The following is a 27590-nucleotide window of genomic DNA, read 5'->3' as shown; positions in this document are numbered from 1 at the left end:
CCATCCCTGTCACTGTCCCCCATGTCTCCATCCATGCCTGTGTCTCCCCATGTTCCTAGGGATGGCCCTGTCCCCCTCCATGTCCATGCGTGCCCATGTCACTCTCCATGTCTAATGCTTTTTCTCTTTTTGAGCCTGGTCTTATAAGCTCTCAGAGATAAGCATTATACCCTTGATAGCTCAGCTACCTCAGGTGGCATAAAACAAGCAGGATGGCTCATGTGACAGTGTTGGGAATAAAAAGTTTTAATAAAAGGCAAAAATAAAAAAGCTTTTTACAGAGAAAAGCCAAGTCAGGGAAAGAGGTTCTTGCTCTTGCTAAAACACTTCACAAAAGCAATTAACTTCTTTTGTTCTCTTCTTTTCTAGGGAATTGCTTAGGTGGGACTTTTTGGCTCCTGTCCAATTAGCTACCCTTAAGTTTGAGGTGAAGTCCCAGAGGTCCTATGAGGTGTCTTTCAACCAAATTGAGGAGAGAAACACCTGGCCTTTTGTCCTTTTTAAGGGAACAAAAGGTAACTTGTCTACTCTGTCAACAGAGGGCACATTCTTACACGTGTCCCACCATGTCTGTGTCCTACCATGACCACATCCACTAACTTAGTTCAATGTCTATTTTTACTTCAATATTGGATATTTTAAAGGGATAAAGAGAAATGAAAACAAAATCAAGGCCAAAAGAAAAAGACTTCCATGTCCATGCCAGCTGAGGATCCACGTGCTTGGGTGGAGGGAAGAACCTTTTTGGTGGAGTTTCTACCCCATTGTCTCCAAAATCTTGGTCTTTTCCCCAGTTTTTCCACCATCTGGCTGCAGAAGACACCCTTGGGCAATAGGAAATCAAAATCGTGGAATCCCTGAAGTTGGAAAAGACCTTGTCCTGGTTCAGAGCAAATTTGGGAGAGAACCTCCAAAGGGATTCCTCTGGAAAGCAGATTCAATTGGCTCCTCCCCAAGCCAGTTTGGGAAAAATACCTCCTTGGAGAACACTGGAAAAAACTATTTTTTAAAGAATAAAACTTAAGCAATATTAAACAATAAAACCTCTTGCTGCTCTAAAAGAGAGACAAACTCAGGAAGTCCCTCCGTGGGTTGTAGCTCAGCTCACTCAGTCTCTTATCAGTCCCTCCGGTGCTGGAAATGCCACAGTCCAGGCCTGGCCCGCTGGGCCACAGGTGTGAGCTGCCGGTGCTCTTCTGGGTGTTCAGGCCAGAGCAGGTTTAAACAAGTCCAAAGAAAAGGGAAAAACAGCCACAGTCCAGGGAACTTCTCTGCCACAGCTAGCTAAAACTAATTAACAGCAAAGGAGAGCTCTGTACCTCTGTCTGTCCATCTGCAGACAACCTGGCCCAGGAGCAGGAATGTGGAGGAGTGAGTGCAGTTTCTGAAAATAAACTCTGCCCTTCTCTCCCTCCTTTGCTCTCGGAACAAGTCTTAAAGGTGCAAAAATTATAATTCACCATAAACACAACAAACAACTGGAGATACAAGCATCATATAGTCAACCTAGGACATACCTCCAAGACCATTCAGTATTCCTTGATGCCACCAGAAGATAGGATTGAGTGCAAAAGATTTTATGGAGTTGGAAGTCATTAAATCTGCTCTCCCCAAGGAATTCCCATTGTTGGTCTGTGCCCCAGTGGATGTTCCTGCCACTGGGTTTATCTAGGTGCCCACAGGGAATGAGGAAGATGTGGAGCCTCCCAGCCAAGTGTCTTCCCAACACAGATGACCAGGCCCATAGATCACCAAGACTACCCAATGAAGGTCACTGAGGATCATCCAACGTGGATCCTCCCATAGGGAATGGAGCTGGGAGGAGCATAAGAAGCTCTTCCCACCCTTGGGGAACTCACAGGGCTTCCCCCCTTAGTGGCGCCTCCTTTGGTGTTTGATCAAGGCTGATCTCTGTGAGAAGCTCTTCCCACACTTCCCACACTCGTAGGGCCTCTCCCCGGTGTGGATGCGCCGGTGCACAGTGAGATTGGAGTTGTGCTTGAAGCCCTTCTCGCAGTCGGGGCAGCGGAACGGCCTCTCCTCTGTGTGAATCCGCTCATGTAGGAGGAGACTGGAGCTGATCCAAAACCTCTTCCCACACTGGGGACACTCGTAGGGCTTCTCCCCGCTGTGGATGCGCTGGTGCTTTCTCAGGTCTGAGCGCCACCCATAGCTCTTCCCACATTCCAAGCAGGTGTAGGGCCGTTCCCCAGTGTGGATCACCTGGTGCCGAATCAGGGCTGAGCTTTCTCTGAAACTCTTCCCACATTCCCCACACTTGTAGGGCTTTTCCCCAGTATGGATCTTTTTGTGTTCCGTAAGCTGGGAGTTGAGGCTGAAGCTCATCCCACACACCCCACACTCGTAGGGCTTTTCTCCAGTGTGGATCCTCTCATGTTTCCTCAGGTCAGAGCTCTGCCTGAAGCTCTTCCCACATTCCCCACACTCAAAGGGCTTTTCCCCAGTGTGGATCCTCTGATGTTGGATCAGAATGAAGTTCCGGTTGAAGCTCCTCCCACACTCCCCACACTCAAAGGGCCTCTCCCCGGTGTGGATCCTCTGGGGATGTCTCAGGTTGGAGCTCCAGCGGAAACGCTTCCCACATTCCTCACACTCGTAGGGCCGTTCCCCAGTGTGGATCACCTGGTGCTGGATCAGATCCAAGCTCCGCCTGAAACCCTTCCCACATTCCAAGCACTTGTGGGGCTTCTCCCTGCCACGAGGCTTCTCCACCAGCTCTGAGCTCTGGCTGGATCTCTGCCCGCCTTCCTGGCTCAGGGGGGCTCTTTCCTCCCCACAGCTCCCTGGGCTGGGTTTGCTGCCACTCCTTGTGCGGGATCTCCAGGGCTTTTCCTCCTCCTCCATTTCCTCCATTTTCATTCCTCCCCGGGAATGAAAAATCCTGGTCTGGGGGAAAAAAAAAAGAACAGAGCATCTTGGACTGGGAGTTCCTCCTGTCCCCAATTCATCTCACAAAGTCATTGGGCATCGTGTGTCTATAAGAACCTCCAAAACACCAAGGTTCAGCATAAAAATCCTCCAAACTTTAAGACACAGATCAAAACCTCCCCAAACATCAAGATTCAGCAAAAAATTCCTCCAAAACATAAAGATTCAGCCCCTAAAAAAAAAAAATTACCAACATTTAACCCAATAAAGCTGAGGAATGCCATGATTCACCCCTGTGAAAATCGTGGAACCCCTCAACAGTCACCTGCTGCATGTGGGGTGGCAATGCTCCTGGGGCTGAGGGGAGGCTATAGATACAAGGAGGGATGGAACCTTGTGGTGATCCTTGTTTCTGCTCCTCCTCCTCCTGTGTCCCTATTCTTCCTCACACTCCTCTTCCTCCTGCTATTCCTCCTTCTCCTGCACAATCCCACCCTCTCCTGCCACCTGCATCCTTTGACCATTCTGTTCCTCAAGCCTGCTTCTCCTTCCCTTCTCCTCCTGCCTCCAGGCCCAGCACCCACTGCCGGCTCCCTCTTCCCCCCACACCCACAGCATCCCAGCGCAGGGGCAGGGATGGAGCTGGGGCAGGCCAGGCTGGGGCAGCGCTGGGCTCTCGGCCGCTCCCGCCCGCACTCGGTCCCCACTGCAGCCGCTCCCGCCAGGACAGCGCGGGGGGGCCCGGCCTTGGTGCTGCCCCACTCCCACCTCCCCAAATTCCCCTCGCGGGGCCATGGGGCCGAGGGGGGGCGCAGGTGGGTCCAGGTGGGGAACGCGGGGAGCTGCGAGTCTGCCTGGCAACTGGTGAGTCATCAGCGCCGCGGGCTCTGATTGGCTGAGCTCTGCCCGAGCCCTGGGGCTGCAGCACAGAGGGGACACCCTGCTCCAGGGGGGATGTCCCACAAACGGGGGACCCCATGGAAGGAACCACAGGAAAGTGTCTTTACTAACAGATGCTCTGAATCTGCTCGGAGATAGGGCCAGGGACCTGTACATAAGGAAGTGACAGGAGAAGCCATCAGTTTCAGAAAATGTTATTAATTGATGACACAAGCTGCTGCTCAGCCAAGGTCCTGCTCTATTCATGAACTTCCAGAGGAACAAAGACTTAACAGAGCCATGAATATCATCTGCTATACAAAAGCAGGGAGCATATAAAGGTGGGTATGTAGTAGGTGGATCGGGAAGTCTAGCTCTCAAGTACTTCAGCCAATGGGGAAAGCAGAGGGAGATGAGGCCAGGAGAATTAGGATGAAAAGGAGGCTGTGTCCTCCAACAATTGGAGAGATCACATGGGGAATATCCCTTGGCCTCTCCCATTTTTAGGGATGAAATTACTTTTACAGTACTCCTCTGTATTCTTTGTGGACAGAATCCTCTGCTGATGTCAATTTTCCTGCAAACCCAGGGGTTCATCCCGAATTCCTTCCACCATCCGGGGCGGCGGGCAGGGAGTGCAGCTGAAGGTGCCTCACCCACTTTGGGTGATCGGCTCCCTTGGCTGGCAGAGGCACCGGAGATTGATTGGGGACCCGGGAGTGACCAGGAGACAGACCAGTGACACATCAGGGGGGTCTGTGAAGAGTCATCAGAGAGAGAGCACTGAAAATCTCATCAGTGAGTGCCCTGGGATCTTTGGGAAGTGAACATGGCAGAGCACCCATGGAGGGGAGAAAAGGATAATCCAGGGAGGGGTCCTGGCCAAAGGGATGATGATCCCAAATTGTCTCTGAAGGGTCCCCTGGGAGAATGTTGAGGTAGTTTGCACATTCCCCCAGAGGTAATTAAGGACATGGACACCCAGTGGGGCAATGAGGGAAGGGGAGAAGGGATTTGGACAACAGGGCATGGATGGTGTTGGTATGCTGGGAAGGAATCAGGTGAAGGGGAGTGTGCAGCAATATGGCTCAGGCAAGAAGCAGCAGGAGGAATCTGTGTGGTAAGAAAAAGGATGATGGCAAAGAGGAGGAACAGAAAAATACTCAGGATTGGGATGTTTTCCAGCAGGGTCTTATCCTCACATTTGCCAGCTGATCCAGATGCTTTCCATCCCCGGTTTCCAGGAGAGGAAAAGCAGGAGGTCAGGATGCCAGGGGTTTCTCTGCGGTGGCAGCGGCAGCACCGGGCGCAGAGGTGCGGCACCGGGAGCACGGGCTGGGGCCTGTGGGGAGCTGCGGGGCCGGGCCGGGGCTGTGGGGCAGCCGGGGCTCAGCGCCGGGCGCTGCCTGACCCCACCAGCCCCGGGCAGGGCCGGCAGTGGCCCCCGGCCCCCAGGAGGCTGCGGGACGCCCCGGCCGCTGCCCGGCCCCGGGGAGCTGCCGGCCCTGCCCGCCGGGGGGGCCGCCTTTGGACACTGCGGCAGGACAGGCACCGGCTCTGCCACACGGGCTGGGCAGGGACCCTGAGCACAACGGGGAACACAAAGGAACAGCTGGGAAATGCAGAGTACTTGGTAAAATAAAAAGGCAAATGGTGGAGAAAAAGGTTAAAAATTTGGGATAGATTTTGACTGAAGGTTCGTGGTTGAATGACCCAGAGTGGGTGTGGGCAATCTCAGAAGTAACACTACCCACGAACAAAAAGGAGCTGTGACAATGCTGAGGAATAGAAGAGAATTACATAACCTGGACTGAGGAGTCTCTGTTCCAGCCAGAACACTGTAGGACTTTTTAACCCCAGACAGCCTCCATATTGTGGTATGGACAGGAGAAAGAGAGCAAAACTTGAGAAAATGAACAACCAAAAATATTGATGCCTCAGCTGTGGCTCTTCCAGACTCAGAAAAGTGTTGGGAAGGATGGAGAAATATAATTATTCATAATACAGCCAAGCTGAAAACAATCCTCCCTACTGGCTGGACAATACCGTTACCTACAGATAAGTCCAAAAGTCAAATAGACTGTTCCATCTTACCCCCCAAAATGTATGGTTCATCCCCTAAAACATCAAGTGCCTGTAACCCCATTGGCCCAAGTCTTGTTCCAGCCCACCTTGAAGCCCCTGATAAGGGGTCTCTGAGGGGCCAGACGCTCTCTTGGATCTTCCCCCTCTCAGGACCTCCACCCTGTCCTAGAGCATCCTCTTCTCTCTCCCCTCCCCCATCCCCTCAAGCTTGCCAGGTGCTGCATCTGGCAGCCCCAAGCAAGACCTTTCTCCATCCCTACTAAACCTCATATCCTAAGAGCAGCCTTCAGAGATCTCTCGTCTCTATTCACCTAAACCGTCCTGGAGCACAGCACTCCCTACAGAAAAGAAATTGGAATTGTAGGTGAATGTTAAACAGGGCCATGCCAAAGGAATTCTTGGGCCAAAATGTTTCACCCAGTGGCCACAGTGGCCTCATTGGCTGCAGAATTGTGCAGCCACAGCTTCCACGGGAACCGAGGCCCAAAAACTGATGACAACAGGATCTCCGACTGTTCCAGTCTGCCATCAAGTTCAAGCTTTGATCACCAAAAGAGCCTCGCAATGGATGAGCAGTGCTTGGTTACTACAGTGTGAAACTTGTTCAGTGGCACAGGAGGATTCAGAACTGAGGACAGGGGAAGGGTTTAACCCAGCCTCCTGTTTGAACAGCCCACAGAGGGGCTGGGAAGAAACCCAGCACTGCATTCAAGTGACACAGCTCCAGACCCAGCCTGGGGGAGATTCAGGAGACATTGCCTGGCCTGAGGCAGAAAATGTCTTTGTGGATGGCTCTTCAAGGGCAGCAGAATGGAAAAGAGTTCCAAGACACGCTGTTATTGAGGAAAGGGAATCAGACAAAGCGCAGGTTACCCCCCATGGTCAGCTCAACCAGCACAGCTGTGTGTGCTTGTAAGAGCCTGGCACTGAAATGCCCTGAGCAGGAAGGCTTCAATATCTTCTGGTGACACCATCTCACCTAACAGGGGGGCAAAAGCAATTCTGACTGCTCAGCAACCACTGGATCACTTATTAAGGTATTTCCAAAAGAAATAATTCCAATAAAAGGCATTGTGGAAGAAACAGACTCAGAGAGCAGAACTCATTTCACAGGAAAGATCCTCCAGGGGGTTATGGCAGCTTTAGGAATACAATGGGACCTCCATAATCCCTGGCACCCCCAGAGCTCAGGCTGGGTACAAAGAATGAATAGGGAAAGAAAGAAACACCTCTGGAAGCTGGGGATAGAAACCAAGATGCCATGGGTACGGCTTTTGCCATTGGCTTGGGTAAGAAGAAGAGCCAGACCTAGGGCAGATATTCAATTATTTCCCCTTGCAATTGATCTCAGGAATCCTTACCTAGGAATTCTCCACCTAGTGCAGGGTGGAGATAAGGGATGCACATTTAAAGCAGTCTGTGGCCAGAATCCTGTCTCTGGTGCAATCTCTCCCCCAGGAAGCTGGGCTGGCACAGAGCCTGCCTTGGCACTTTGCTGCTGCCAACATCCAAGCAGGACATGGGCTCTGCCTAAGGAGTGCAAAGCAGCACCACTGGTGGCCAAGTGGCGTGGCCCATGCCAAGGGGCCCCGAGGCCAGAAACAGCCGCCAGCACAGCTGAACACGGGGGGACCCCTCAGCCTGGGCTCCAGGTCTCTGCAGCCCCGGAGATTTGCACTTCCCGCCTGCAGCAGGAGGATGGGAGGCCCCCCTGAGCCTGCACTGAAGGCAGCGCAGCAGCAGCCAGGGCTCCACAGCGGGGCAAGGCCCTGGGCCTGCCCCACACATCCTCTGCTGAAATCCTCGGCCTGGCCACCCTCCTTGGGCAGCTCCAGCCACCGGGGCCAGCCCTTGCTGCCACTGCTGCAGCTTCAGTGCTCGCTGGGCCTGCACTGCCACAGCTGCTGGGGAGACACCGGGACAATTCCACTCTGGCTCTCACTCACACTCACACACTGCCCTGCCTGCCAGTGCATCCATGGAAAATAGACCAGCTCATAGACTTGAACATTGTTAACCTTTGATTTCTCTACTCAGGCTTGCTTTGCCTTGGCCTTGGGGAAACAAATGTTAAAGGTTTTGTTAAGGGATGTTACACCACTCAGTGGAGATGAGTTTAACATCTCAACACACTGGGAATGCCCCAAAAGAGACCCACAAAGACAACGACCAGCAGCAAAACATCAACCCCAGCAGCAAACAGCAACCAGCACCTACCCCAGACACTGCCCCGGGCAGGGCTGCAGACACCTGGTCTGCAAAAGGCTGAGAAGGAAATCCAGCACTTCCCACCTCATTAACAGCACAAGCAAAGAAATCCAGGCCCAATAGGAAACCAAATACTAAAAACTGCACAACTTGAAACTACAGAACATTAAACCAATCGATTTAGAGTCGTTCAGACTGTATCAAGTTTGGGAAAAATCAACTAAAACCCATGTGTCATGCAACGATTTTCTCTGCACACCTGGGCTATGTGGGGATGGAATGATTTTTGTTGCACATCCTGGCCAGAATCAAGGAATGCCTTGACTCTAACACTAAACATATTGGTGGAGTTTTTCTTTTTCCTGCAGTTTCAGTGCAAAGTTTAGAGAATTAGAGTATTTTTTGTATTACTCCTATTTCTATGTTGCCAGTTAGGTTTGGGTCAGGGATGTGAGAATGAGTTTTTACTTTGAAGAGAAGTAGAAACAACTGAATTGCCTTGGAATTTGTTTGTGTATGCTTGTGCATAGCTCTTAGAGATACCAAAATTTTGGTCCTGGCTTTTTAATACTCACCTTTAGGCTGCATTTTTGTGAAAAATGCGTATTTATGATTGGCTTTTTGCAAATGTTACAATGAATATTATATGTGTAATGTTAGAAAGTTATGCTGTATTAATTCCCTTACGTATTGTGTTAAGTGTAGTTTTAGGTTACAACATTATGTTAAAATAGAGATTATGTATGTGGGGGGAGTTTTCTTTTTAGGAATGAGATGCTCCCTTCGAAGAACACCTAAATCTTCCAAAGGAGAGGAATTTATGGCTTCTTATCAGGAGAAGCTAATTTCTTCAGGCCTTGCTCAGACTTGAAGACGCCAGGGGATTAAAGGGAACAGTTGACATACAACAGAGTTTCTTGTTTAGAACAGAATGTATGCATAACGATGAAGGATGTATGATTATGCAACAAGTGTCTTGGTTTAAGGGTGATTCCTTTGTTCACAAGTCAAGCTTTTCTTGACTTAGTGTCTGAGAGCATCCGGATGTCCATAATTCTTTGCTTTTTATTGTCTTGTAATTGTCCTAAATCTAAACTTTATTACTCTAATTGTATTATTATTTTTATAACCATTTTATTACTATTAAACTTTTAAAATTTTAATAACCAAGTGATTGGCGTTTTTCACAATTTTGGTAGCAGAGGATTGTTGCTAACACCTCTCTGCCGGTGCCTTAGGAGACTCAGTGAAGAGACGCATCCTGCCCTGGTTGGGCAGCTTCGCTCTGTTCCCCTGCTGTGTGACTGACAGACAGACACAGGTTTTGATCCAGGGACAAAAGGAGACAATAAAACAAAGAAAAGGGAAAGGATTCCCTAAAACCACGGTAATTAGTCCCTAAGATTAATGTGTACATGAAGAACAAAGACCTAAGGAAAGAAGATAGGTGAGTATTTGTTGGGATGGGGTGGATAAGGGGGGAATGAATGCGTGTGAATGAGAGGTGAGCTGGTTATCCCAGACTTGCCAAATGAGAGTGGAGTCTCCCATGCTGCCTTTCCGTCATTTTTGTGAGAAAAGCGGCCAGTAAAGAGACGAGGCATGTGAAAACAAGAGTGAGAGAAACCCCCCTGGGGAAACTGGGACTGGGTCTCCGGGAAGAAGTGGGACACCTTGGTGGGGGGGATAGAAAATTTAAAAAAAATAAAAGGGTAAAAAAGAGAGGGTCTTCCTTGGAGGGTCATTAATTTGCTCAGTTTAGGGATTAATATCCTGAGAGCACTCAGGGTTGCCGGATCGAAGGATATCCAAGAGAATCTGGGGTTGTGGCTGGATTGAGGGATATCCAAGAACACCGGAAACTGGCCAGTAACACCTAAAAGTGTAATAGGTGTGTTAAAATTCTGCAGAATCACCGGACATCTAGGATTAATAGACATCCAGGATGAAACCTGCTGGGTTGATGGATAAGGGTTACAGTCCAAGAGCACTCAGAATAAATGTAGATATGTAGATATGCAATATAAATTGTTTGAAAGTAAAAGGTACCTTGTTGTTGAACGTGAGAGTGAGTGAAAAATAAGAGTGAGCGTGAGCAAATGAAAAGTACATATAACACAATTGTGAAGTCAAGAAGTATGAATGAACAGGCTTGAGGGTGTCAATGTGTGTGAGAGTGAGAGATAAAGGTGAGTAAATGTAGATGAATGGAAGTATATGTAATGTAGATTGCTTATTTTCATCTCTACTTTATTTCCTTGAAGGAAGGTGGATGATTTTGAATGAGATTGTGTTAAATGATATTGTGAGAAAAAGGACTTTTTGTGTAGTTGAATGAGGGTGGTAATTCAGGTTGTTAGAGAAAGTGGGAAACAAAGGCATGGAATGACTAGGTAAGATTTTGGAAAATGGGACTAAAAACGTGTAAAAAAGAAGACAAAGGGAAAGAAAAGGGAGGGGAACAAGAGGGGAAAAGAGGAAAAGGAGTGGGATCCTTCACAGGTTTTGCCCCCTCCGCCCCTGTTCACGCCCGCTTCGGCCCCGCCTGCCCCGGTGCCGGCGCCTGTCCCGGCTCCCGGCTCGCCGCCCGCTCCTGCCCCGCTCCCGTCCCAGGCGCGGGTTCGCTGCTCTCAGCGGCTGCTCCTGCCCCGGTTCCCGTCCCGGCTGTGAGCCCACCGCCCACAGCGGCCGCTCTGCCGGTCCCGCCCCGCCGCAGCGCTCCCGGTCCCGCCCCGCCGCCCGCAGCCGCTGTGCCCGGCCCCGTCCCGCTGCTCGCGGCTGCCCGGCCGGCCCCGGCCCCGGCCCGCCCGGCTGCTCCGCCCGCCGGGCTCCCGGCGCTCCCGCCCGGCCCATCCCGGGGCTCCTCCCGCGGCTGATTTCTCTGCCCCAGCCCCGGCGACTCTGCCCGTCCCGGCTGCGCTGGGCACCGCCGCTGCTGCTTTGCCTCTGCCGGGAGCACCGGCCCAGCCGCCCCTAACCGCGGGCGGGCCGATCTCGCTCCCGGCTGGTACCCCCGGCACTGCCCCTCCTGCGGCGGCTCCGGCAGCACACCCTGTCCGGGCTCCGCCTTCGGAGGACCAGGGCTGGGCGCTGGGCCCTGCCCTCAGCCCCTTCCTGCCCGGAGCTCCGCTCCCCAGGAACCGCAGCCCCAGCTCCGAGAAACTCTTTCTGTCTGGAGGACGCCCCTTACAGGAACACAGGGAGTTCAGTTAGGAGGCAACATTCTCCGGACTCTTCCTCACAGCACGGGAGAAAGGCTATAGAAAGAGACTGGGATAAAGGCATGGATCTATTTCCACTAAGAGAGGTCCCGATGGGAGGGCGTGGAGCCGGCTTTGTGAATGCTCCTTTGACTTCTTCTGGGGTCAGGAATTTTAAAAAGGAAATCAAAGGGATTTTGGAGGATCTCATAAGCACTGCTGAACAATTAGACCAATTTTTAGGTTCAAACATTTATATTTGGGAAGAAATGTGGTCGATAATAAAGATACTATTTTCTTAAGAAGAAAGGCAAATGATCAGAATTGCAGGCATAAAAGTCTGGACTAAAGAAAATCCACAGGGCCCCCCGAGGAGGGCAAATGCCAACCACACCTCCTGAGTGGGGTCAAAATTATGAGGAGGGGAGAAAACATATGAATGAGTATCACATTTGATTGTCGGCAGAATAGGGGGGCAGCATCTCGAGGGCAAAGTGCTGAGGGGACTTTTGGGGCACAGCAGGGAAGGGGGGAGGCTCCAGCTGAGTGGTTGGACAGACTGGGGAGAAATAGGAGGCAGTGTTCCAGAGTGGATCCTGAGACTGATGTGAAAAAAGCTTTGTTAAGGATTAACTTTGTGCTTGGCCAGATAATGGAAAAAATTGAAGATTGGCAGGACAGATTATTAGATGATTCATTAAAGGAGGCTCAGAAAGTCTGTGGCCAAAGCCAAACTAAAAGCAAAGATTATGGCAGTCACCATGCGAGGAAACAATTGCAAGAAAGCAATAAAAAACCCACAGGCCCTATTCCTAGATATGATAGTGGTAGAGACAGGGGAACAGGAAAGAATAAAATCCCAATGCAAAGTTTCAGAAATATTGTAAGAATGTCTACTTTTACTGTAAGGGCAAAGGTCATTATAAGAGAGATTGTCCTAAGAGGGTAACAGATCTGAGAATTTGTAAAGAGATGGGCACCGAAGAAGAATAAGGATGTCAGAGCCTCTATTTTTTCAGGGAACAGATACCATGTAAAGCCTATGATAGCTTTAAAAGTCGTTCCCCAAGAAGAAAAATTGGAGTTTGTGGTAGACACAAGGGCAGAAATAACTTTTCTGTTAAATATTCCATAAGATTATAGTGTAAACATAGATACTGTAAAAGTAACAGGAGCAAAAGGAGAGAGTCCCACAGTACCCGTTATTAAAAATGTGGTAATAGAGGGAGAAACTAGATTTTGGATGAGGGATGTTTTCTTGGTCCCAGGGGCAGGTAGCAATTTATTGGGACGAGATTTACAAGTGAAATTAGGAATAGGGGTTGTTCCAAAAGAATGGAAGATGACAGCTAGACTTTTAAAACTAGGCCAGGAGGATGGAAGAAGAATTAACAAGGAAGTTTGGGCTGGGGAGGGAAATAGGGGAAGATTAAATATTGACCCAATAAAGATTACAACTGAGGAAAAAAAATTGTCCCATATGTGTACGGCAGTATCCTATATCTTTAGAAGGACGGGAATGTTTAAAGCCAGTAATAGAAGGACTAATAAAGGATGGGACATTAGAACCTTGTATGTCTCCCCATAATACCCCAATACTCCCAGTAAAGAAGCCTGATGGGAGCTATAGACTGGTACAAGACTTAAGGGAGGTTAACAAAGGAACTCAGACCCACTATCCAGTGGTACCAAATCCTTATACTCTTTTCAGTAAAGTTCCTCCCCAGCATCAGTGGTTTAGTGTAGTAGACCTTAAAGATGCCTTTTGGGCTTGCCCATTAGCCCAGGAGAGCAAGTTATCTTTGCTTTTGAATGGAAGGACTCACTAACTGGGAGAAAACAGAAATTAAGATGGACAAAACTACCACAGGGGCTTACAGAATCCCCAAACTTATTTGGACAAGCTTTAGAAACAATACTACAAACTTTCCCCACTCCCCCTGGAATACAAATTATCTAATATGTGGATAATCTTTTACTTTCTGGGGAAGCTGAAGCTGAAGTTAGAGAGGCTACTATAAAGCTTTTGAATTTTCTTGGGGAAAAAGGATTAAGGGTATCAAAAGGGAAGCTGCAATTTATAGAATCAGAGGTAAAATATCTTGGACACTTGAAGAGAGCCTGACAGAGGAATGGTTGAACGACAAGGGACATGGTACTGTAAAATTAATCCAAATAGGGAGGGCTATGTGACTGCTGCAAAGTTCGCATGGCTCTGAAGAGTAGATGGTGTGCAGAAAGCAGGATATTGAAACTGCTTGGTATGTAGAAGTAGATAGAGAAGAACAAAGGAGTACTAAGCTGTTCTAACTGCAAGGCCAGCTGGACAGGCATGTATCGATCATAAAGATACTTTTAAGATAATAGTACAAGTCACATAGCAACCAATCATGAGCTTGGCTTTTGCAATATGTATGAGCTAATTAACGAACATATATAAACTGTGTAATCTGTCACAATAAACTGAGACTTGATGATCATGATATCATGAGTCTTGTCTCCCGCGGCATCCCTCCAACAACTGGCTCCCGAAAGCAGGGACCTGATCCGAGCCTAAGGCGAGAGAGGTGCTGCGTTGGGGTTCGGGTCCTGCGGCTGGAAGGACGGCGAAAATAAAGAGAAGAGGCGAAACGCTCTGCTCCGCGCCCTGAGTGACCGTAGAAGCGGGCTCAGCCGATACGTGCTGCCGAAGCCTGAAGGAGCCAGCAACGGTACCGACGTAATCATGGAAAGGCAAGCAGCATATGATTTATTTAGTGCTTCTCTTAGAAAAAGGCAGATTAGGGGGATTGACTTAGATAAGGATCTCCCTTCGCTATTGCATCATGCTGAGTCTTACGGCTTTTTCATTAACCCCCATAGTGTTCATAAACTTTCAGAATGGAGAAGATATAGGGATAAGTTGTGGGAATTAGTGTTAGATGAGGATAAACCGGGCAAGAAAATGAGTAAACTTTGGAGAGTGGTTGATAACGAATTGTTAATGTGTCAGGCAGAAAAGAGGGCGGTGGAAGTGATACGGACAGCTCTGGAGAAAAATAAGGAATGGAAATCCTCGCTTCTCTCCAGTGAACCAAACCCTCCGGTTCTCACAAATTTTCCCATTCCCATCTCTGCTTCTGAAATGCCTGTACCTCCCATAGACACTAGTAGCATTGAGGTGCTGGAAATTGAGATCCAAATTGCTTTATGCAACGGGACTGGGATCCCAAATTCACTTTGTGTGAACGGGAATCAGGTAGAACGGAGCAGGCGCGGGGCCAGACAGAGTGGGGCCGGCCAGCACCGAGCCGGAGGCAAGCCCAGGGCGGAGCGGACATCAGCCGAGAGACGGAAGGCTCCTTGCTGCCGAGCAGCAGCGCAAGGGGGGAGAGGGGCGTTCCTGGGGCTCAGCCACGCTGGAGCCGGAGCAGGCGGGGCGCGGCCGTGGCGGGGGTGTCTCTTCTCCCATCCACAAGGTGACACAACAAGGACGGGAGCGAGGCGGCGCCGCCCCTCATCGCCCCGCAGCGCCCAGCAATGGCGGCGGAGATGGCGGCACAGTCCTGGTTGCCATGGCAGCGACAACGCCGAGAGCAGCAGCGCCGCCGATGGCGGGATCGCAACACTACAGCAAAAATTTCAACAGCATCTTCCCAATTTCTTACAAGAGTCAGAAGACGTAATGAAAAAGTACAGCAGGACCGAGTGTTTTCCAAGATACCAAGAAGGATGAACATTATGTGAATCAATGTTATTTCAAATATGATATAGATAAAAATCACTGTATAAAGATAGAAATTTTAGTAATGATTTAATTACCAAAAATGTCTCTGAAAACAAAGAGTTGAGAAAATGTCATCTGATGGAATTTTAGTATTGAGTTTGTAATCTCCGTCTTTGGGTTTTTATAGATAATAATCTAAGTAATAGTGATTTTTAAGTTTTATAGATAATACGATCAATAGTGATTGTTAAGTTTTTGTAAGTAATGATAAGTAGTGATTGTTACTAATGTTATATGAGTGCTTTAAAAGGATTGTCTTAAACTATTTTAAACATTTCTTGTTAATAGGTTGATCATAAAATGCGAGTTGTCTGATTTTTGTGATAAGAATTATTATTAAGGTATTAAGGTATTAAGGTGTTGTTATAGTATTTACAGTCAGTTTTCATATGTTTTATTGTCTCTTTAGGTGATTGATTACAAGATATTTTTTCAGGATCCTGTGTTTTTGATTTTTTAACTACTCATGTGTTTTCTTTATCCAATCTTTTATGCAGCTGCAATTCATCTTCCTTTAAAAATTCATTGTCCAAATTTTAGTTCAAGATTTCAGACTTCAAATTTTCAGATTTCTGAAGAAAGGGTTTGTTGTATTTAGAGAATTTTTGTCTTGAAAGAGATTTTAGACAGGTTCAATTATTTGATAGTTTGATAAAGTTTTAATAATAAGGTTTTTTACTTATAACTGTTATTTCTAGGACTTTTGTTTTATAATGTGTTAAAACATATCCTCCAATTAGAGTTTGAGCTCTGGCCAAGCTCTGGCTCTACGTGGATGGTGTGATTGACCCAGGTGTTTTCTGCATCAAAAAGTATTCAAGTCCTTTTGGCTTGACAATTTGACCATGTAGGGCAGCTGAGCCTCAAAGGGAGTTTTGGAGAGACATGATCCGGACATGTTTTATCCAAATCTCTGTTGTTTTAAGGTTTATCAGCTGCTGCAGACTCTGGGATGACAATTTGATAGTGTAGCACTTGGTAACTGTGATTTTATATGTAATATTAATTGTGTATTATCTGATTGATTTTTATTTGTTGTTAGTTTCTTTACTATATGCATTGTTTTGTTCTTGATGTTTTTTCATGTTTATTATAAAGATGTTGATATTTCCATTTCTTCATGCAAATTTTAGGAAACAGAATTGAGAGAGGACCCTCCAGTCCCTGTGGGGAGTGTTGAGTTTGTTTGTGTTTTAGCAGGTGCAGAATCTGGATAGATTTCATTGAAGAATGTTAAACTTATCAATTTCAAGAGAACACTAATCTCTCCACAAGTAAATCAGAGGATGCACAGCAAAAGTGGATTGTGCAAAGATTTGTGTTTCACCCACAGAAGATTGTAGACTTTGGGTTTTTTCATAGGTGTGTTTTTAATTATGTTATAGACTTTTTTTACTAAGTTTTAATGAGTTTTAGTAATGCCTGTGATTTTTCTGTTCATTTTACCATTGCTTTTCAATGGCAAAAGAAAAAGAGGGACAATCAATTAGATAATCAAAAGCATAACATTAAGTTTATCATAAATATAGTTTGTATTTAGAATTAAGTTTGTTCCTTTCATGTTAAACAGAACAATCAAAACCATGAGAAATATGAAGTGGGGTGCACTTCTGTAATACTAACCTCATTTTTCACCCCACGAGTTGCTTCAGTGCAAGCTCTCACACAATTAAAAATCCTAGCCTACTGGACAGAAAAATAAATTAATATTTCATCTAAAATGTTAAGTGAGCTTGCCACAAATATAGGTAGTATCTGTCATGCAGTTCTGCAAAACAGAGCAGCTGCCACTAATTTACTTCTTCTAGCCCAAGGTCATAGTTGTGAAGAATTTGAAGGAATGTGCTGTATGAACTTATCTGATCACGCTACATCTATCCATAAGCAAATACGAAAATTGACCGAGCTAACTCAACAGTTAAAGGTAGAGGATAGATTAGGTTTAAAAAGATAGCTAAAACGATTGGGGATCGGACCATAGTTAAGAGACATTATCAAATACGGCATAATAGTTCTAAGCATAATTGTGATACTTTTGTTTGTTTTGCCCTGTGTGTTTACTTGCTTGCAAGGCTTGATGCAGCAGCTTTTGCAGAAAATGCTGAATGCACACCTTCTTGTACAAAAGGAAAACGGGGGAGATGAAGAGAGCCTGACAGAGGAATGGTTGAACGACAAGGGACATGATACTGTAAAATTAATCCAAATAGGGAGGGCTACGTGACTGCTGCAAAGTTCGCATGGCCCTGAAGAGTAGATGGTGTGCAGAAAGCAGGATATTGAAACTGCTTGGTATGTAGAAGTAGATAGAGAAGAACAAAGGAGTACTAAGCTGTTCTAACTGCAAGGCCAGCTGGACAGGCATGTATCGATCATAAAGATACTTTTAAGATAATAGTACAAGTCACATAGCAACCAATCATGAGCTTGGCTTTTGCAATATGTATGAGCTAATTAACGAACATATATAAACTGTGTAATCTGTCACAATAAACTGAGACTTGATGATCATGATATCATGAGTCTTGTCTCCCGCGGCATTCCCTCTAACAGACACTTGCTTAGAAAGGGTAGTTGGAAGCTCAACCCAGACTGAAACACAGGGATTCTATCCCTTCCCCCTCCCTCTTCAAAGGGGGAAATCAGAAAGATACTCAGATTATTGGGATATTATAGATTGTGGATTGAAGGATATACACAGGCAGTAAAATTTTTGAATAAAAAAAATTGTCAGAGGGAGATGATATAAAACGGATCAAAAAGGATAATGAAAAATTAAGAAAAAATAAGTTAAAACTAACCCCCATATCAACTTTAAGCTCACCTTCACTAGCAAAACCCTTTCATTTATATGTAAATGAAAAAAAAGGGGTAGCTCATAGGGTTTTGTTTCAAGAGTGGGGAGGAGTAAAGAGACCCGTGGCTTATTTATCAAAGATGTGGGATCCAGTAAATCAAGGCTGGCCAGTGTGTATTCAAGCTGTAGCAGCTACTGCAATCCTAGTAGAGGAAAGTCATAAACTGACTTCTAGAGGTAAATTAATTGTGTGCACACCTCATGCAGTACTAAATTTCTTCCAATTTGCATTGTGATTTTTATCTTGAAAGACATAACTTACTGTACTCTAGGATTGAAAAACTAGTTTACAGCTGTGACATAGCAAAACCTGCTATTAATTTGAGTCAATGCAGGCTGTTCAATCAAGTGTTCTCAGTGTGTAAAGTTAAACTAAAGGTAACACCAGCTGCTTGGTAGGTCAAGCAAACAATTTTCCTTCCAACCAGTCCTTTTTCATGTACCCAAATGTGTTTTGCTTTCTTAGTTTTTTTGTTTTGTTTGTTTGCTAGTTTTTCTGGAAGTGCTAACTACTTGCAGTGTATCTAGAACAGCAAATAAAATTGTGCATACAAAACACTTGTCAAAAACATAGGGCTCATTTTTTCCCACAATGGGAGGTGGCTACATATAGAAAAGGGAAACTACAAAGCTAAATGAAGAAAAAGTTTGAGTATCTTTTAATGTAAACAATTTGTTACTTCCAGCATCACAGTGGGTGTGTGACACACACATATGAAAAAGATGGTGAGGGAGATCTCTGTTTACTACAGTTTCCTATTTCTTGAATGAGTTAGAGAGCTATGAAGCAATTGTGATTCCTTGTATGGATTACCCAGGCCTGCGGGGAGGGCTTGGCCATGGTTCCCTCTGTGCTGCAGGCAGCCCTGCAGCGTGGCAGCAGTGGCTTGCCTCTGGTGAGTTTGCAGGCAGGGTGCTCCAGCACTGCAGTGCTCAGGGGCAGTTTCCTACTTTGACACCAAAGCTTAAATTCAAGAGTGCCTCTTCCCATCCAGTTATTGTTTGTACTGTAAGAACCTCTTCAGAGAGTGTCTCCTGGCAGTCAAAAAGAGAGTATTGCAGAGATAAATTCCTTACTTGCTGTCTCCCCCACTGTATCCACATTTTGTCTATTCCCTCTTCAAATTATAGATTTGTAAAACTCATGCTCTGTGTCCTCAGATGCCCTTCCCAAATCAAACCTTGGCTTCTTTGCAAATTATATTGCACTAACAAGCATTGCCTTAAATTTTTTATTGCAGGCAAGATCACTTCAGAAGTAAGTTTTTGTTTACCTTGTTCCTACAACCCTTTCAAGCTTGTGAATGGAAAATTGTGACAGCAAAATAAGTCTTTAGTTTTAGCACTGTCAGCTGTGGGTAGCTGGTAGCCCTTGGTGGAGGGTGCCGTGAATTAAAGGCCTGCAGAACACACATAACAAAAGTAATTAAATTTGTAAGGAAGTTGAAAAAGGAGGGAGAGGTGATTGGCAGACTCACCTCTCCAGGATGTAGGACTAATGTTAGAAAGTGGACTGATATTGGAATGTGGATGTTGAAATGTGAAGAGAGAAAAAGAGGGCAAAAGAGAGAGAAAGGGAGAAGAGAGAAGAAGAGAGAAAAAGAGAAAGAGAGAGAAAGGGAAAGAGAAAGAAAGAGAAAGAGTGAAATACACCCCAAAGTCCCCATACCGTCGCTATTTGTAAGTTCTCCCCCATTCCTGCTAGACAGAGTGACAACAAGGGGAGAGGAGTGAGGAAGTACAGTCAAAGGCAAAGCTGTGAAAAAGAGGGAGAGCTGGACCACCAATAGAGATAAGATCAAAGCAGAGATAGTTGACTCTCACAATGTGCTTTATTTTTTTAAACAAGACTTCTTTTTTTTCCTTCTGATTTTTGTTGTTAAGGAAAGGAGGCTTTTGTTCTGAAGAATGGGTCTGTAAGACTAAAACAGTTGGATGTTGCCTAAAAAGCAAAAAACCAAGAGATGTGATACATCTTGTGTTAAATTTGGGCTAGTCTTTTTTTATTTAACTAATTATAGCTCACAAGAAGAAGAATTGGCCTCTGCAGCAATTAGCACAGCTGGATACAAGAAGAAGAAGCAGCTACAGAAAAAGTTTTTAGTTAAACCCAGAAAGTTTTGAAGAAAACTAATGGTGAAAGTTAATGCAGTATTGTTTTTCTTTTAACACTGTGTTATTAAGAAGTCCTTTCCAGGTACTACTAAAGCAGCAATCCCAACCATGGAAAAGAGGGTGAATTCATGCCAGCAAAATAGAAGAATTTGTGAAGAAACGTGAGGAATGGACTATCACATCTAAACTGGGTGATACCAAATTGACTTTCAACCAGGACTGGGTGGTAATGGTTTGGGGAGAGCCAAATGATCCAAGGCAGGTACAAAGAATAACACCTAACTGAGAAATAAGGCAAAGCTTGCATCACTGGTTCTAAGCCCTGCCTGAATAAGCCCTGAGATGTCTCTGACACCTCCTTGGCAGAGGAACACTGCCACTTCAAACAGGAGGATCAGGAGTGTTTGAGTCAAAGAGTTCTGATAGTCTGGCCTTAGCCTGTGGCTTGTACAGGCAAGAAGGGAAATTGCCATTAATACTATGCTGTATACTTTATTTGATTCATCCCCATATTGGACATGGCAGCTGGGTTATAAGTGAATGTTTAAATTATGAGAATAATTGGCATTGTAGCTCACAAAATCTATGTTCTCGTGGCAAGAAGTATTGAGTACTGAATCAATCCCCTATACAGAAAGACCTCAAAAACTGAAGTAATAAATTGCTTTTGTAGATGGGGATTATCAATGCCTGTGGACTGAGAGATACCTGAGGAATGGTGGAAAACCACAGTTAAAAGGTGTCAAAAACAATTTGCCTGGAAATGAGTAAAAAAGGAGTGACAAGGGAAACAGAGGGCAAGCCTGGATTGAGCACTGTACTCACCAGCGAGAAGATCACACGTACCTGCTGTGGGCAGCAGCCCACCAGGCAGGGGAGGTGGGGGTATAAGCCAAGCCAGACCTCTGTCATTCCTGTTTCTGTCCCTCATTTGTTGTCTTTTCCCTTCTGAGATAGCAGCAAGATCGTGTCACAAATGCTACAGAAAGTATCACATGGAAAGAAACCAAAGTTCCTTTTTGGTACACACACCCATGTCAACAGCCACTGTTATAACCCATCCAAATTAAGTACCTGCAGGAAAAAGGGGGAAAATTATCACATTACAAAGAACTTAGGAAAAAGTAGTAATACTTGGGGCATGGAATGTCCAAAAGGAGAGAGATGGATTTGTTTTACATTTGATCTTAGAAATATAGTCCAAGATTCGGTAAAGAGACAGTTAGTAAAAAAAAAAGGTAAAACAAGCACAGCAGTCTAGCTCTGTGTTAACCCCAAATTATATCCTGAGTCATATTAAATTACTCCAAGCAGTTATAGAGAAGATAATAAACAAAGCTGCTCAGGCATTGGAATTAATATGGAGTCTGCAAAGCCAAACATCACCTGCAGTGCATTAAAATAGGTTGGCTTTACACTATTTATTGGCTAAAGAATGGGGTGTACAGATTGTTGAAAATAGATGGCAATGAGGATGTCATCCTGGAAAAAACAAAGGATATCAGAAAAAAATTATGACCCAGGTATCAGTCCAAAAATGGGAAAATAACGTTAAAAACTAGCAGGTGGGGTAATGTATTGAGAATGGGATGGTGGAAGAAATTAGGATTCTTCCTTTTATGTGTTACAAGTGTTTTGACATTTCTTCTTTGTTTAATCCCATGTTTTATTTGATTACCAACAGAGTCCAAAGAATGCAAGAGGACAGGAAATATTCTTTATAAATCATTTGGCTTGAGCAGTAAGAGGTGGGATTGTGAAAAATGCATATTTATGATTGGCTTTTTGCAAATGTTACAATGAATATTATATGTGTAATGTTAGAAAGTTATGCTGTATTAATTCCCTTGCATATTGTGTTAAGTGTAGTTTTAGGTTACAACATTATGTTAAAATAGAGATTATGTATGTGGGGGGAGTTTTCTTTTTAGGAATGAGATGCTCCCTTCGAAGAACACCTAAACCTTCCAAAGGAGAGGAATTTATGGCTTCTTATCAGGAGAAGCTAATTTCTTCAGGCCTTGCTCAGACTTGAAGACGCCAGGGGATTAAAGGGAACAGTTGACATACAACAGAGTTTCTTGTTTAGAACAGAATGTATGCATAACGATGAAGGATGTATGAATATGCAACAAGTGTCTTGGTTTAAGGGTGATTCCTTTGTTCACAAGTCAAGCTTCTCTTGACTTAGGGTCCGAGAGCATCTGGACATCCATAATTCTTTGCTCTTTTTGTCTTGTAATTGTCCTAATTCTAATTGTATTATTATTTTTATAACCATTTTATTATTATTAAACTTTTAAAATTTTAAAAACCAAGTGATTAGAGTTTTTCAAAATTTTCAAAACTAGATGAGATTTAAAGGTGACCCTTTAACTCATGAACAATAAATAGATGATTTGAAGGAAAAAAAAAAGCATCAGATTGTGGGGGGGGGCACAACTGAGGCTGCTGAAGGCTGCTGTGGAAGAGAAGCTGCATTCCAGGCACCCAGGAGGAGCTTCAGAAATGCAAATTTAACACTGCTGGGGCAAACTGGGGACAATGTACCTGGCTCTTCTTGCCTGGGGCAGGAATTGGCTGATTCCCTCTGCCCCTCACCCCAAGCTCTGCCTGCTTGCACAGATGGAATCTGCACAGCTGAAGGCAGAGCCCATGCTGAGGATCTCTGACTCTGCAACAGAAATGGCTGAAGCTGCAAAGGGAAACAGCAAATGGAGAATGTTGTGAAAACTTCACTAAAATAAGGGGGGGATCATCCCTCTGCCCACTCCAACATCTGCTGTCACTGTCTGTGCTGTACAGGGTGTATCAGAGCACTGGGGGTTTTGCTAGAACAAGTTCAGGGAAATCAGTTGGAATTCAAGTATATGATGAAGGATTAAGAAAAAAATGGTAAATTGATGCAACTTCAGCTGCAGGGAGCACTCAAAAATGGGGAAAAAGATAAAGGGCCAACAGAACAAATCCTACAACACCATGGACCAGCCCCTGGGAACCAAAAAAATTTTGTGAAAAATGCATGTTATCTGGCTCCACGCAGATAGTTACTATATGTATTATATTACATTGATAAGTTGTGCTGTATTAACATTTTAATAGTATGGTAAATGTATCTTTGAAGATAAAATGAAGCTTTAGTAGTTAAAAGAGAAAATATGCATTGCGGGGGGGGGGGGGGGGGTTAAGGAATGAGAACACCTAAATTCACTCAAGGAACACCTAAATTCTCCAGACAAGAGCAATTTATTGTTTTCTTACTAGAAGAAGCTAATTTCTTCAGGCCTTGCTCAGACTGAAGCACGCCGTGGGGATTAAAAAAACAGCTGACATACAACAACAGACAGAGTTTCTTGTTTTAAATAAAATGTATGCATAACCATGAAGGATATATGAATATGCAACAGTGTATTTTTTTAGGGGTGATTCCTTTATTCACAAGGTATGCTTGTTGTGGCTTAAGTGCCCAAGAGAGCATCCTGACATCTGTAAGTCTTTGTTTTTATTGTCTTGTAATCATCCTAACTCTAAATTTTAATTAGTCTAATTGTATTCCTACTTTTTGAACCATTTCACTATTATTAAACTTCTAACATTTAAAAACCAAGTGATTGGCATTTCTCACAAATTCATATCAGGAGACAGAGAACCATTTATCATTTCAATGGCATCATTAGATTACAAGCTGTCCTCAGAATAAGAACCAACCAGACAGCTCCAGCTCCTGACCTTCCTGCCGACCAAGCCACTGAAATGAGGAACACAACATTTCACCAGGGGATGGGATCAGATTATCTGTTAGCAGAAAAAGCAGGAGTTTGTGGAAAACTAAATGACTCAAACTGCTGCTGGTAAAGAGATGACAAGGGAAAAGTGGTGAAAAGGATAACAAATGAAATAGGAGAGCAGTTTATGTATTGGTCAAACACAGAAAGGATGGGAATGGGACACGGTTTCCTGGCTCCCCAGCACACCAGGGGTTAAACGAATGCTGCTTCTCCTCTTCTGTGCTGCAGCAACTCTCATCTTTTTACCATGCTCCACACCTTGGCAGTGCAGCTCATCCAGCAGCTGAGCCAGGGCATGCAGGTGGCAGCCAGGCCTCCTGACCCACAAACGGCTACAAAAGGACAGGGAATGAGGGCACCGAGAATAATCCCAAAACCAAAGAGGACCCGGGAAGGACAAAACAGAGTCAAGGAGTGAATCTCCCTGGAGATAGAGCCAGGGAGTTGTAGAGAAGGAAGTAACGGGAGAAACCATCAGTTCCAATAAATGGTACAAATTGACCCAGACAGCTGCTCAAAGTCCCGCTACATTCCCGAAATTCGCCGAGAAGAACAAAGACTTAACAGAGCCATGAATATCGGCTGTTCTACAAATGGAGGGTGCACATTAACGAGGACAGGCTCCAGGCGCATCGGGAAGTCGGAACCTTCCAAGGAACTCAGCCAGTGGGCAAAGGCAGAGGGAGATGCGGCCGGGAAAATGAGGATAAAAAGGAGGCTGCGGACTACAGCCACGGCAGAGAGCGCACGGCAAATGCCCCACGGCCTCTGCCCCTGCTCGGCAATAAAGTCACTTTGACAGGACTCCTCGCTCTCCCCCGGGCACACGAACCTCCGGCGACGGGAATTTCCCCGCCCGCTCCCGGCCGCGGGGCAGCCCCTCTGTCCTACCCACAGCAGCCGGGCCGAGCCAGCGCTGCTCCGGCAGCGGCTCCTGCCCGGCCCCGGCGGGAAGGAGACCGCGGGCAGCCGCTCCCGCAGCGCCCTCAGCCCGGGGCCGGCACGGGCCGGACACGGCACCGGCGAGCCGCCGGAGCCCCCTGCCGCCCCCTCCGCCCGCAGCCGGCCCCGAGCCCCCGCAGAGCCCAGCGCGGCTCCCACCTGCGCCGGGGCCGCCTCCGAGCTCCGCCGCCGCCGCCTCACCGCGCTCCGGCCGCTGCCGCCGCTGCCGGGCCCGCACAGCCGCTCGGCCAATGGCGGCGCTGCGCGGCCACGGCCGCCCTCAGCCCGCCGCCGGGGCCGCGCCGCGCCCCGCTCCCACCAATCAGCGCGCCGCAACCGCGACTGACGGCACCGGCGGCCAATGGCAGCGAGCTCGGGGCGGGCTCTGCGCACGGCCCCGCCTCGCCCCGCGCTCTCGGCGCCCCCGGGCTGCGTGAGGGGAAAGCCGGAGATGAGGAACAGCCCCGGCACGGGCCCGGGCCGAGCCGGGATTGAGCTGCCCGCACAAACAAACTTCTCCGCGCCTCCCGCCACGGCTTTCCCGGCCCTGCGCCTCCCGTGCCTCCGCCTCTGCGGGAAGCCCAGGAGCCTCACTTCTCCTGCCCCTCGTTAGCGCATCAGTGCTTCGCTTTGATTTCCCCCGAAAAGGGAAACCTGCCCCAAGCCCTGTGGGTGGGTGGGGCAGGGGAGAGATTTCTGGCAGAAAACTCCAAAGACGCGGAGCAGGAGAAGGAGAAGTCAGTGCAGAGCCTTAAATGCAGCTTTCCCCACGCCTCCCTGCTCCCAGCTGCACCTCCTCCCCCGGCAGGGCAGGAGACAGGGAACGAGGCCATGCTCAGCTCATCCCCCGGGGCTTCTCCCTCTGCTCAGGGACAGGAGTCGTTCCCTGCTGCACCCTGCGCTCTCTCCCGGCGGAGACTTCTCCAGGAACTTCTCGGAGCGGAGTCCATCCCCTGGGCACAGCCCCCTCCGAGTGCTGCAGCGTGAGTCACTGTGCCACGGGCTCAGTCCTGCCAGGACAGGCTGCTCCAGCGGGGCCCCTCTGCCCGCGGGCTCACAGCCTCCTCTCAGGCATCGCCGAGCTCCAGCCCGGCTCCTCCAGGGGCTGCAGGGGATCTCTGCATCCCCATGGACCTGCAGGGGATCTCTGCATCCCCATGGACCTGCAGGGGGATCTCTGCATCCCCATGGACCTGCAGGGGATCTCCGCAGCTCCATTGTAATATATGTTATGGAATAATTTGTGCTTGTGTAAAATATACATCAAGTCAGTTGTGCTTGTAGAAAAAGATTCTTAAAGTTTTATATGACCAGTGGCTGCAGCCGGGGCTGGAGAAACCAGTTGGCAGAGAAAGAAAGACCTAATTTCCAAATGAAAAAAGGTAGCTGGGTGCAGAGATGGGCTCTTTCCGGGGACAATCCAGGAGACACCCAACGTTTAACCCCTGGTCTGCCGGGGAGCCAGGAAACTAGGCACACGGGCATCCCGCCCTTGCAGCTGCTGAGGAGGCTGCTGGGCTGTGCTTCAGCAGAGGAGATGGAATGTGGCTTACCACTCTGCCCTTGTCTAAAAACGGAGAATGGGTCAGGAGGTTTGGGCTCTGAGCACACAGCAGCCTGGCCCAGGCACAGGCCATGGTGGGACAGGGGCACAGGAGCCTTCTGTGACTGACCGTGGCTCTCTGGTTTCTCTCTGCAGGCTGCCAGCTCCTCATGCCATGGAAACGGCCCCAATCGGCCTGCCAGTCTGGGAGGGCTGGAGGGCTGTGGGTATTCATTTGCTGTCAAAAATAAATTGTGTTTTTTTGTCATTGTCATCATAAGAACATTTCTTTTATCCTTTTCCAAGCTTTTGGCCCCACTTTCTCCAGGGTAATATTTTTGTGTCCTTCCTCAGACAGTTGATGGCATTTGGATGGGGGGGGGGTAAGCAATGTGAAAAGTTCAACAACAGCTCCAGTTGCCAACTGCAGCAGCCCCTTCAGGAGCCCTGAGCTACCAGCGAGGTCCACGTGTGCCTTGCAAAAGGGAGTGGTTTGCAGCGATGGGGTTGTTGCCCTGCTGCAAAAGCTGGGAGAAGATTAGAAGTGGCAAAATGCCATTTTGGCTCAACCCCCACCCAGGTTCTTTATCTTTTCCCTCTGCTCGGTGATAGGCAGACAGGGCTGGATCCAGAGAGGTTCAAGTTCTGGCTGCTCCCTGGCATCAAAGGGATCAATTAAACTCTTGTATGCAGTGACTGCAATAGGGCTACTGAAGGAAAAAAGGGAATGTCATGAGATGGGGAATCCTTCTTGTCTCCTTTGTCTCCCCAGGAGCCCCTTGGAAAGGGAAATACGCACTGGGTTTATCTGACTCCCCAGCCAGCCCTTCCCTCGCTCCCGGGTCTCATTTGCTCCGCAGGATTCACCAGCTCGCTCAGCTCAGAGGAGCTCTCAGAGGAGAAAACGCTGCCTGGCGTGGGGCTGCCTGATCCCTGTCTCACCTTGATTCCATTTGCCCCCTCTCTGCCCCATCCAAGAGACCGAAGGATCCCCCACAGCCCCACGGTCCTGCAGCAGATCCCGGCACGTTCCCTGCTCCGCTCCTTGGTGGCCCTGGGAGGCTCCAGAGCCCTCCCTGTGTGCAGGACAGCGGCTGCAGCACCGCTGCGCCCGCGGGCGAGCAGCGCCCAGGAGCAGCTGCGCCAGCTCCGAGCCTGAAGGGAATCCTCAGCGCACACAAATGACAGCTGGCACTTCAGGGGCTGGCAGGAGAAGCTCAACGCATCTGCTCGCTGCCCTTCCCAGCCATGGCCACGCTGATGCAATTGGAAGAGTCGCCCCTGCCCAGGAATCTCTCAGGTCGAAGAGAGGAGCAAA

The 27590-nt window shown here is 47.3% G+C and overlaps 1 protein-coding gene and 1 long non-coding RNA gene across 2 annotated transcripts; both read right to left on the bottom strand.

The window, feature by feature from the left end:
• Positions 1-230: 230 nt before the first annotated feature.
• Positions 231-24979, bottom strand: LOC144247141 (uncharacterized). The gene is made up of 2 exons (XM_085591059.1): positions 24889-24979; positions 231-2907 (listed from the first exon to the last, which is right to left on the bottom strand). The coding sequence occupies exon 2, from the start codon at positions 2878-2880 to the stop codon at positions 1873-1875; it is 1008 nt and encodes a 335-aa protein (XP_085447185.1). The 5' UTR covers positions 2881-2907; positions 24889-24979; the 3' UTR covers positions 231-1872.
• LOC146766103 (uncharacterized) lies at positions 19698-24709 on the bottom strand. Its single transcript, XR_014958240.1, has 2 exons — positions 20846-24709; positions 19698-19826 (listed from the first exon to the last, which is right to left on the bottom strand). It is a non-coding gene; the product is annotated as an uncharacterized LOC146766103 (long non-coding RNA).
• Positions 24980-27590: the final 2611 nt, after the last annotated feature.

Source organism: Lonchura striata, chromosome 13 (genome assembly GCF_050655825.1).
Source record: "Lonchura striata isolate lonStrDom1 chromosome 13, ASM5065582v1, whole genome shotgun sequence".
Taxonomy (NCBI): Eukaryota; Metazoa; Chordata; class Aves; order Passeriformes; family Estrildidae; genus Lonchura; species Lonchura striata.
Note: the sequence above shows the minus strand (reverse complement) of the source record. Positions and strands in the feature narration are given on the sequence as shown.